Genomic DNA, 12,765 nt, shown 5'->3' with positions numbered 1-12,765 from the left:
CGAATTTGTCTGACAAAGTTGACGGACAAAATGTTTCATGAAATGCCCCCCTGGACACAAAAGTAGATAGTCTATACTGTAGTAGAAAACGCCGTATTAGAACATTGTAGATTTGATTTAATTGTGGATGTCGAACACTCTCTGCAGGTGACAAGAATTAGCATATATATTTTTTTGTGTGTGGCAATATTTTTTTAGAAAACAAGCCTAAAAAATTATCAATAAGAAAAAAAGTCAAGTTTCAGAAACATATACTTTTACCAAATAAAGCTGCATCAGCCCTTTAAAGGAGGAATGGACGGCTGTCATTAGCGGGATGTTGCAGGGGGGAGGTGCAGTCATCAACGCCTCATCAAATTGGCAACGCAATTAGCGTCTAGCAACCCTCTGTAGCACGACAAGCCCTCTTGGATGTAAATTTTTGATGGCACGGGGAACGGAGACCTGGATGCCAGAGAAGAGGAGGATACCAAGCTCCTGCCGTTCTTTATCTTGAACACGACAAGGAGAAAAGAGGGGGTGGTGTAAAACCGTAACCAACACGTCTTTGAGCCGTGTCACATTAATTTGTCATCTTCTCCTCCCACGAGGGCGCAGTTCTCGTCCCCATACAGTGAGGACGTGTTACTGCGAAGGTACTATTTGTGTAAGACTCTTATCAAAATCTCATCAGCTTCAAGGGAAAAACTATTTTGAAAATCATTTTGCAGACATTTTAAAGGCCTGTGTCTTTGCGTGTGTATGAAAAACATGTATTTACAGTATATAGACATGAGTTTGTGCATGTGTGTGTGACTTTTGACAGCTTTATATCGAGACAATATCCTGAATGCATAAAAAAGCTGTTGAAAATAGATTCACCAAAATTATATGAGATCATTGCTTTCACTTAAAGCAAGTGTAAGTACACTCCCATAAATCAATGTGAAAAGGACTTACGGTGGATGCAAGATTACTGTATAGATTATGTCTATTTATATATACATACATTTTGCAGCATTATTCTTTGTTGAGTTTTGCAAGTCAACTGAAATTCACTAAATGTATAGTTAACCAAAATATTTCCACTGGTAACAGAAATGAAATTTATACCATCCCCAAGGTGTGAAATTGCAAAGTTTTGAAAGAGGGTAATGTCTACTTGCCGTGCTGTCACTTGTTTTCAATTGCAAATTCAACCTTTTGCTGAATTGCCCTACAAATCATGATTCCCTTAAGTATTACACTTGCAAAATATATAATGTATACAGTATGTGGCGACACTGTTTGGGGGACAGCAGGCAAAAGAGGAGTTAGTTTGAAGTGGGTCATCCACCATATGGCAGAGACAAGATCTTTACATGGTAATACAGAGAGTCTTCTGTGTGTGTGTTGTTGTTGCTTTTCTTTCTAGGAGTCCGGATATGGTTTCTGCTGCAAATTAAATGTTCTTGTAGCCGTTGCCGTGGAAACCAATGGATGGCTTCGGGCCTGAACGATGGGGTGGGAGGGCGGAGGGGAAGAGGGGTAGGGGTGAGGAGGAATCTTCACTGGGTGCTAGAAATGGTATAAAAGAGATCGAGAGATGGGACATACTGGCATTAAGTAAAAGAAGGTGGGGAAAAAATGAGATTTGTGAGGAAATATGGAGGAGAAGGGGGCTTGCCAAGAAGGAAAAAGAAGAGAGAAGGAGGGGCAAATGTGACTAGGGGTGTGGCATTAAGGGAGAGTGGGGAATGTTGACGCAAGAGAGGAGGGAGAGAGACATTGTAACATGGGAGTGGCTGTGATGCAGTCCAGTGTCATCATATGTCACCAAGCCTCTCTCTCTCTCTCTCTCTCTCTCATATCTCTTCTTCATCTCTCTCTTTCTCATCCCTCTCTCTATCTCTCTTGGGTCTGTGAAGGATGGCATGAGACAAAAGTAATATGAGCAAGATAATGGAAGCAAGAGTAAATGCGATTATAGGAGGAGAATAGAAAGATGCGGAAGGGGAATAAGATTCGGATTTTGCGCTGCAGGAGCTCTCGTACCGAATCGACACTGATCCCCAATTTTCAATTTTTCTTAGAGTTTTGCAATCCCATAAAAGACCCAATTGCCTCTAGAAATGATATTGGAAATGATATCACTCACGAAATATGACACTGTATGTGATAAATGTGACAACGGCGATAAGAGAAAAATGGGTAGGCTGAAAGCAGAAATCTCTTTTGACATTCTGCAAACAACATCAAGACTGATGAAAAGGAAAATATTGTAGTCTGTAGATGGACATGCATACTTAAGTGTGTTATCTGTTATGTGTGTTGATGTATGACTATGTATGCATAATTGTTTGATTGTATATTATGTGACCCAGAACAACAAAATACTGAATCAGTCAGTAAAAGATTTGACATCGTTATCTTGTTTGTAATATGTTCTGCATGCCTGTACAGAGTGTGACAGTTGTGTACAAGTTGTATAGAATGGACATAATGTGAACATGATGCTTTTTGCCATGCAAATCTTCAGGAAGTTGGCATACTGTACTTCCCTAACCAATACCAATACACCCCACTGATGAGTGAAATAGTTTATAGTTTACTGCTTGTGTGAAGACAATGTGTTGATTGAACTTTGAATCCTGTTTTTTCCCCTTGAAGAAATTGCTTATTCTATGTGACGCACAATGTGACGTGTTTGTTTACTTGTTGATTCTCTAGCTGTTTACATTGTGTTTTGTCCATTTATTCTTTTCTCTTCAGGAATGTCCGTCAGGCATGGTAAATGAGGACACCTTCAAGGACATCTATTCACAGTTTTTCCCTCAAGGAGGTGGGTACCACATTCTTCTCTTTTTTTTGGGGGGGGGGAGGGAAGGGATTGAAATTGGTGTTGTTGGTGTTTTTCTTTAGCAGTCAAATAGGCTCTAATACTATCCACATTACTGGACCCCATGGAAGAACAGCTATTGCAGCTGAATATGGGCTATCCAGCCATCTTCTCAGATGGAAATGAAATAAACAAACAAACAAAACAAAACAAAACAAAACAAACTGGGACAGTTGAATGAGTAAAAACGTTATCATACACCATTGATTTATGAATGAGCAGTGATATAGCAGCATATCTGATTATATTTAACAGCTTCAACCTTGAAATTTTGGATTCTATCATAACTTTAATCTCATGTACTTCTTTGATGATATACCCATTTTTCTGAGTTTCTGTGACAGAAACTATGTATACACACACATATATACAGTGAAAATATATCACATATACATATGTCCATGACAGAGAATGTTGTTGTGCCTGTTTTCATGCTCCACTTCTAACAAGTTGTATGATATCGGTCGGAGGGCTTCGGGATAGCATTGCACGCGACTGCAGTTATGATGATCGTTAGCAGGGTGTTGTGATCAGAGGGATGGGATTTCATCAAGGGTCGTAGGGAAGATAAATTGGTTTGGTTTCTGCCGCTTTGCCTCCAGTTGCCGTGGAAACGGTCGGAGGCAGTACTGGCGTAACCAATACCCTCCTTCCTCTCTCGCTCTCCCAGTACCCTTAAGGAATTGAACCAAGAGCTCTATTTCCCCTCGGTGTCGGCACAAATCGACGGAGAGCCTAATGAATAGCTATCCTACTGTGACTGCATATATTCTTGTTGCAGCAAATGAAACAGAGGGGCCGACACAACAATGCATGGCATTCAAGTACTTCCTGTTAAAACGACGGCTTTCAGGTTGTCTTTCTTCCTTTGTGCCCCATCACCGACCAAGGCCCGACTTTATGAAATGAACAAACATTGATTTTCCATCTTGTAATAGTTGTCCATTGTCCATTAGACCCTAGACTTTCCAATGATTTATGATTTGTGCAACTTCTAAAAGCCTACCACAAAAAAAACATTGAAAATTAAAGAGCCATTCACAAGATTAAAAAAACAAGTTTGTTGAAAAACAAAACTCCATTGAAGATATGATGCAGTCCAGCATGGAATAGGTCAGGTATCTAAACACAATACGTGAATTCCAGACATTAGTCCCATTCACATACAAGAGTTATCAATATTTGGATGGTGTTGCAAAAATTTATTCTATTTGTCACCCTTCACACATGTCCCAATAGGAATCATTTGGTTGCATGGTTATTCATCTTGATTGTACTAATTCATTTCAACTTTGCACAATTTGTTTTTATTCCATTTCCAACATGAAACCAATTTTAGCGTCAAATACATAAGGATCCAATTCTGGAGCAGTTTTCATTTGTTTTATCAAGCTCTCGACGATGTTGCAAAAGTTGGTGCAGATCAGTGGAGGTTGGGCTCATGAAAAACTTAGCTTCCTCTCCAGAAATCTTTCTGAAAAACTTTGCCACCTCTCCAGAAAACTTCCCCACAGCTCTGACACTCTGTATCTCCTCATCTAAGAACTTAAATCATGTAATCGAAATTTTGGTGTATGAATTTCTTGTCTTACCAATGATTATGCAAATTAACATGACTGTTTTCAGCAGAGAGAGTTGATCCTGATGCTGACAGTGAAAACGCTTTGAATGTCACAAGAATTTATTACTTCACCGAGTCAACCATTTCAGAGCTTAATAAATCTCCAACATCACTTTCAGAAATTGAAAAAATATCTCTGTGGATCAACTGCTTGGTAATGATATTGGCAGGCGTAGTTAGTCTTGGTTATAGTACATATATTAGAATTTCTAATTTCTTCATTTCTAGAAGCCTGTGAACATTTTAAGTCTTCAGAGTCTTTTTCCATGAACCCTTCACTTTAGGTTTTCGATGTGGCAGATGGCAAGATGCACCTGTGCAGTTTCTAAACCTGCATTTCCTAGAACATGCACTTGAAGAGGTAGTCTCATGTATGACACTTCTGCTCCTCTTTGCTACGACAACGCAGGAGGTTGTCAGAATTTTACTAGTCAACAGGTGTTATGAAAATGCTTTGAGGTATTCAGTCAATGAATTTCAGCTGCATTGAAAAATAGGGCACTCACATACATGCACATACACACACATACCAGGGCTGCCAACTCTCACTCATTGAGAGTGAGACTCACTCATTTTGGTCCTTTCTCACTCTAAAACTTTATTTTATTTGCATGCATTTCTATTGATCTCACTCATTTTGACTCCTAAATCATAGCATTGGCTAATGGGAGTCTCACTCTCAACTAGTTTCCAATGTTGGCGGCCCTGACATACACACACATAAAGATATGCACGTGTACACACATATACAATCAAACAGAATTATGCGAAAATTTAGGTAAAATTATGAGGATGGTAAGAAAGAAAGAAGTAAGGAGCAGCATGCAAAGGAAAAGTAATGCTGCATCAATATGTTTGCGGGTTTCCATACTGAAAGAAGGGCCCCTGGAACTGTTGCATTTTCTATAATGTGGTTTGCCTGGATATGTGGATAGCCCTATCTGCATACAGAGTGGGAGTTATTACACACCCCTTGGAAACCCTTTTCAAACCACTGCACATATGCGTCATCAAGGATTCTGTTATCAGCAGTGCGATTATCTATCCTGGCTGCAAACAGCCCCAGCATGCCATTAGTCTTTAAAAGCTGAGGTGGGAAAGGGTTCCTGCTTGAAGAAATGTCATCTGCTTCTATCTAAATTTGTCCTTCCCCCTTTTGTTTCATTCTGTTTCTTTGTTTGGTATTACTTTGAATTGATATCTGTTGCATCGCATTTGTGCATGTCCGTGTTGGGGCTTGTGTTTGTGAAGCAGCAGTTTTGGACCTAGATGTTAAAACAAAAGCGTCATAACAAAATGTTTACTGAATGGGGTCATACTGGAATGAAAGCATTGTGCATTTACCTTCACAATGACAGCACAAACCAAAAATTTTCAATGAAACTAATTTCAAAGCACTGTCCCTAAACTCTGGCTAAAGTGAGGAATATATGCAAGTTGTGGCAAGCAGAGTGATATTTATAATCGAAATGAAGTTTTGTCATAAAGTTTTGCCTTATTAATTGGTCAAGTACAACTGGACTTATCTAAACTTGGAGATTGAAAAGGACCATAAGGATAAATGTGAAAGAGAATGGAAAAGATTTCACCCATATTTTTTTTTACTTCATTTCATCAAATGATATCAAATCAGACACCTTTTGCAGATCGAATGTGATAATCGCTTCAACGCAACCTTTATCTATATATTTCGAAATGTCATTAGTCAGTGAAAGAAGTGCAGTTTGAGTAGAATGGCCTGGACAAAATCCTTGCTGATGGTTATTCAGGAGGTTATTTTCAGCGAGATAAGCATATACCTGATTAAAAACTACTTTCTCCATAACTATAGAAAGGGTAGGTAGTGAGAAGAGAGATTTGTCTGTAATTAGATGGATTGGAAGTATCTCCACCTTTACAATGTATATTGGGGTGACATGGGCTCATTTCCATATGATGGTATGAAATATGTGATTCTGTGTATAGGGATATAATTTGTTTTTAATTCATTTCCTTGTAGATTTTCAAATTTCAGTGGATCCTGATCAGGGCCCAGTAGGGTACAGTGGGCTGTGTGTTCATGCAGGTGCATTTAAAATCTTTCAAGAGTTATTGGTTAGTGATTTCTTTGCATCAAAGGGTACGTTCGAGCACTCTAAAGCGTACCATACCGAACTGTGCCAGTTTTGGAGCGTTCGAGCGCTCTGTGGAGAAAGCGTACCTCACAAATTATTTTTAGAAAAGGTCATGCTTATTTATAGCAAGAATGTCATCCACCTGGCGCTTGAACTACTTACACCTGTCCCGAACAAAGAGAATGATGTCTTTGCATTGTGACATATGTGCATGATACGTGCATTCTTTACAGCGAACTTTTGGTATGCGTTTGGTACGCTTTTGGAGCACATAGGGAAGTGGTCCACTTTTGGCTCGTTACAGTACGGTACGGTACACTTTAGGAGCATTCGAACGCTCCTTTGGCGTGGGTACGGTACAGTACGGTACAGTTGGCTTTAGGAGAGCGCTCGAACGCACCCAGAGAAGATTTGGTGATGCTGGTCTCCTGTTTATTATGGTACCATATTATTTTTTGTTTTCGTTGATCTTTTTATTAATTCCATTTCCTTTGAAAATATAAGTTTAAAAAAAAAATACATATCATATACATAACATTTGTTATATCATAACATATTACATACATAACATATTAGAGTTCATCAATGCAGAATAAGCAGGTTGTTTTTTTTTTTTGTCTTTCTTTGCCCACCTTCCTGTCAAAGGTTATAAATTGTATTAATCTGCAGAATCATTAGCACAATGCAAGGTTAATGACATCAATCCCAAGTGTGAAACCTTGCTCTATCCCCAAGTGCTGTCATTAGGCATGTCGTTGGGCGGCCAAATAAATTATCTGCCGAAAACACAAAACAAAACAGAACAAAAGTAAAGGCAATTAAACAGCCATGGCTCGAACGTAAATCATGGCCTTAAGCTGTTTCAACAAAGCTTGTAGGAAAAAGATTGAAAGCATAAGGCTGAAGCATCAAAACAAACAAAAATATATGCAAAGAAGAAAGTAGAAAGGGAGCAAGCTCAGTCACATGGGATTACATTGTGTATGACAACACAATAACTCTAGAAGTTTTGCACTGGATTAAGAAGAGAAACAGCGGTGGTGTCTGCTACCATGCATTTAGGTGCATGTCCAAAAGGTTTTCCTTTACCTGATGAGGACAGGCTGATTTTGCTACCACACGTACTTCCCTTAGACGCTTCCCCAAGTATACTCGGGCCTTTTCTTCAACAGGTTAAAGGACAAGTTCTTCTCCTTCATATACGTGTGGATTGAGTGAATGTACAATATTAGTAGACAACATATCAGTGAACGTTTGGGGAAAATCTGACAATCCAATCAAAAGTTACGAATTTTTAAAGTATCTGCACAGTCACTGCTGGATGATAAGACTACTATGGTGTATGATGTCACATGCGTACAACGATATAAGGAAGATATAAAGAGAATTTCACAAAGTTTTCCTTTTTGAAAAGAGTTTACATTTCCTCGACTTGTCACAGATGTATGTTAAGGGTAATATGATTCCCCTTGCCTTCTGAAAGAGGGAAGTCAAGTGACCTTTTATTCAGGGAGAAAAGTGAAAATATGTTGAATTTTATTTATATTTTCTTTATATCGTTGTACACATGTGACATCACAAGCTGTAGTAGTCTTCTCATTCAGCAGTGACTGCACAGAAACTTCAAAAATTCATAACTTTCGAACAAATTGTCCGATTTTCATCAAAGTTTCGTTGATGTGTTATACCAATATTGCTGCATTCACTCAATCCACATGTCTATGAAGGTGAACTTGTCCTTTAAAGAGATTTGCAAGTGAAGACTAATTGAGGAATTCAAGAAGAGTATCTGTAGTAGAAGAGTGAGGGGAGGGATGCAGATGCAGTTGCAGAGAGGCAAAATAGTGTGGTCTCCTTGGAAACCGCTTGCAGATTGATGACGCGGCTGTGTCATTGCCCATCATCTGCGTGGCGTGGCGCTCGTAGGATTCCCACATCCTGTGCAGCAGGTGATCCGTCAAGTGTGCTGGCACTTCCTGTTTTGAGTTTAAAGATGACAACTTTAAAGGAATGATCGGGAAATCTTGTGTGACGGATGGTGGGGGGGGGGGCGAATGGGGTCGAATGGAGAAGCTGAGGAGGATTTGGAGGGGGGTTATGACTCTGGAGCCAGAGAGAGATCTGTTATTTATGTTTCTGAGCTCTTTCACACCATGAGTTTCAGGTTGGATCACATACTTGTCACGAAAAAATTATTATTAACAAAAAAGCATTACGGTTACAATATATCAGATTTAAATCAATATCATATATCATTCTAAATCAGATCAAATCATATCCAAACAAAAATCAAGTCAAAATATGAGGCTCAGCTTTCATGCCCCAAAAATTGATATGGGGCAAAATTGCTCAGATTTAACAAATGAGTCTTTCAAATTCTTCCTCCTCACATTGGCTGTTAGATGCCATAGAGAAAGAGAGAGAGAAATATATCACATGCTATTAGGTCTATATCTCTCTCTATCTATCTGTATGTATACAATCCATATTTATGAAAAGGAGAGTGTTTACTTGTGAGACAAGAATAGTAGCCAAGTTCTCATTCTATGTGTCGTTAGCTGACAATCACTCTGTCCCATCAGTATCGAAAGACAGCGACAGATTTTCCGTTGTTTAATTTGCCAACCAGAAGCCTAATTTACAGCAAGATATCCCATTTCCACTTTGTTTCTGCCCATGCCGTGAGTTTTTTTCTCTCTCTCTCTTCCACATGGTGTTAATCGTGGATTGTACAGACTGTCCTTTTTTCATTTGTAATTTGTCCTGGGGCAAGACACTGTTTATGTTTGCCAATGCTTGCAAGATTACATCTTTAAACCAAAAATGGCGTCCGTCAACCAGAGCAATATGAGAAACTTTCGTAGACAAAACTCAAAATGCCAGGACTTCCCGTCTTTCCCGGCAAGTGGTCTGATGTGGGGTAATCGTGCAGATCACACATTTGCATTCTCCCCTTCAAAGAATCCTCCAATAAAGATCAGCTTTTCTTTTAAGAGTGAGAGATATATATTTAGAGAGAGAGAGAGTAGTCAAAGCCGCCTTCATCGTTTGGAGCGCAGGTGTCTGGTCGTCTGCGAGTCTGGTGTAACCAAGGTGTCTCCTTGAAGTCTGCTTTTATCTGACCTTGGATGAATGGAATTCAACCAATCCAGTTGCTTACAGTGGTCACTGTCAGACAGACTTTTGCATAAGTCATTACTGCTGTTTTGTCTGGGTTTTTTTGTCCTTCTTGGTTTGTGTTTTGGTTTGCTTTCAGGAAATCAACTAAGTTTGACCAGGAAATTTAGCTACAGCTGAAAGTTTTAGCTGAGTTTTATGTGATATTGTAGAATGTACCATTGTATGTAGCCAATTCGGAGCCTTGGTGGTAGAATGCGAGAGAGATATTTCAACTTTACAGTTTCATGGTTAACCCGTCGAAGACTACGGCAAAGCAAGACATTATTGCCGCACGAAGTTTTTACAAATTGCAACTGGCATGCTATGCATAAAGTATAGACAAGAACTTCAGTGTGAAATTCAAATTCAAGTCTTGGCTCTTGCAAAGTTTGCACAATTTGCATGCACACCAAAATTTCTGGTTCTGCAGTAGTCACGAGTATACTCAGGCAAGTGTCTATTGGAAACTTGTGTTACAAAAAAAAATCTGCTCATTTTCAATGGGTTAATAGTAGCCCTTATAAGAAAATAAATATTCACATGTCACTTCAAGTGTCTACAGACAACTGTGCCCAACAGAACACTCCACAAAGACCAAACAGATATCCTGAATCCTTGCTACAAAGTGCCTAGAAATCTGACATTGCTGTAGTTTGAACCTTACTCTTACATGTGATATCCATATACCACACTCATCTTTTTCACATGAAGATCAATAAGATAGTTTTAGAGAGTTCAAAAACAGGAATAAGCACATTCTCTTTTTAACGATGTGTCACACAAATGTCAAGATTTAACAAGGCATTCATGGCTTCAAGTTAGGTATATGCAAAATCATATAAAGTCTTAGCTTTAAAACGTATTGGTGAGATGTCCAAATAATCTATGATTTGTCGTTGCAGTTTTTTGGTGAATAACTGATTGAAAAGTAAATGAGTATGATACATATGTGCAAGTAGGATCGCGTGATCAACATAATGCAAAATTCTGCTTATGCTGCATAACTAAGAAACAAAGTGCAATGAAGACTCCTCTTTTTGTCGTGATTATCATTGTCAACCACCCTCAAACAGAATATTAAGATGAATATTGATTTTGTTTTCAACAATCAGGTAACAATCAGTGGTAACCAATTTCATTGCAATATACAGGCACAAGTTAAATAGTGACTTTATTTGTTTTTTTTTTTACATTGTGGGTCATATCTCATCTCACTATAGAAGTCAGACTGACTGCCCTGCTTTTATTTTCTTGTTTTCATTTTCATAAAACAAAGTAGCTTCATCTAGAGAGCTCTGCAAAGCAAACTGACATTAAAAAAAAGATAGAAAATTGAAAGTAGCTATCATCATTTACTTCCCCTGCCCAGTGTCTGCTGCTTGATCTACTTCTATTTGTTTGTGTGCAAATTTGACGAAAGATCTCTTCTTGGTAAGCAAAAAAAAAAAGAAGCAAAAGACAAAAACCAAAAGAGGCTTGAACTCTCTTGTGTAAATGCAAAGAGAAAAATTGAAAAGGATTTATAGCGGAAGAAGTGGGGAGTTCTCAAGGATGTCTGGTCTGTGTGTTTTCCGTGTGCAAAATCGAAGAGACAAGGTACTCCAGTCCAGCCGACGGTTCTGCCTATCTCGACCAATCAGGGAGGATTAATCAAGGGATCACCCTGGGACTTACATCAACCGGAAGACTGCAACCCTGAGGGCGCACTTTATTCGCCTTTTTTTTTTTTTTAAGAATATCTTCTTTTTTTTCTGTTTTTAGTAATTAGCATTTCACTGGAATGTGTTACCAGTTAAAGGGACAGTGTAGCTCTTCCTGTAAAAGTGGAGTAGAAGCTGCAAGTTAATGCACAGGCAGAAATCACATACAAATCTAAAACTGTTTTTCTTGGGCATTTGCTCTCAGCTATGTATAATGACAGAAATGTCGTAAAGAGTAGACCTACATTACAGAAAGAATTACCAAGGCATTGTTAATCATACGTATGTTTTTTCAAGGAAGGATATTGACAATTAAACATGGAAGACACAGTGCACTGGATTGTTGATTCAGCGTGTCAATTGCCCAGGACACATTTTGGATGCTATCGGGTGGATTTTATGCAGATTTTATCCAGAAATTATCAGCAGTGACCAAATAGCCTGTTAAACTCATCTAGAAACTGAAGAAATGAACTAAGAAGAAATATTCTGCCGCTTCCATCTCCACCATATACATCACAACTCTCGAGTGATATTGTGATGCGATGATCGTAACGAGCCTCAGGTGTTTCTATTTGTGGCCGAAGGACTGCTCAGATAACATGGCAGCTGAAACACCCGCTGATTTCCTCCACTAAAGGAGTAGAAGAAAAAAAGAAAGAAAAAAAAAAGCGTCTTATTTCTTTTTTCTTTTATTATATGTGTGTCCTTCCCCTTCCCACAAAATGCCTTTCTCCATTATAATCTTTCTTTTAATTTTGGTTAAAAAAAGGATGCCACCTGCAGTAGGGTACAATATATTTCCACCAGCTCCACTCTCCCTCCCCCCCCCCCCCCACCCCACCTGCAGGACAGCCTTTAATAGCCTTCAGACTCAACCCAACCTGACTACCTCTAATGGCATTTTGTCCCCTCTGCACTCTCTCAACTTCCTTTCTCTCTTTTTTTTTTACTATTCTTTACTTGTAACAGTGCCTGACACATATTAGGATTCATGGAGGTGGGGGGGGGGGGGGTGAATTTACACCCTCTTGTTATATGCCTCGGGTCAACAGGTGCAAGCAACTTAACTCTTTTACTCACACACACACACACACACACACACACACACACACACACACACACATGGTGAGAGAGAAAGAGAAGTGCCTACCACTGTACGCTGGGAAATCACAAACAGATTATAGGATGGCATGCCACAACCATGTAACAGTTTAACTTTCAACTCTGATTACTCCAGACATTTTCAATACTTCCAGGTTTTACGATCATTTCCCTACTTTTTATTTCTCAAGCTGTGCATAGGTAATTTGT

General features: G+C 39.0%; 1 protein-coding gene across 2 annotated transcripts in view; it reads left to right on the top strand.

Moving 5' to 3' along the window:
- The window catches only part of LOC139715700 (Kv channel-interacting protein 4-like), a 374,395-nt gene that overhangs the window by 340,208 nt on the left and 21,422 nt on the right, over positions 1 to 12,765 (top strand). For both annotated transcript variants that reach the window (XM_071627251.1, XM_071627250.1), the window contains exon 3: positions 2,731 to 2,800. In XM_071627251.1, the coding sequence (XP_071483352.1) occupies positions 2,731 to 2,800 (70 nt within the window). The remainder of the gene's footprint in view (positions 1 to 2,730; positions 2,801 to 12,765) is intronic.

This window comes from Diadema antillarum, unplaced genomic scaffold, assembly GCF_040938485.1.
Source record: "Diadema antillarum isolate AM-2024a unplaced genomic scaffold, OU_Dant_1.0 scf00000053, whole genome shotgun sequence".
In the NCBI taxonomy this organism is placed as follows: Eukaryota; Metazoa; Echinodermata; class Echinoidea; order Diadematoida; family Diadematidae; genus Diadema; species Diadema antillarum.
This window is presented reverse-complemented; position numbering and strand designations above follow the sequence as displayed.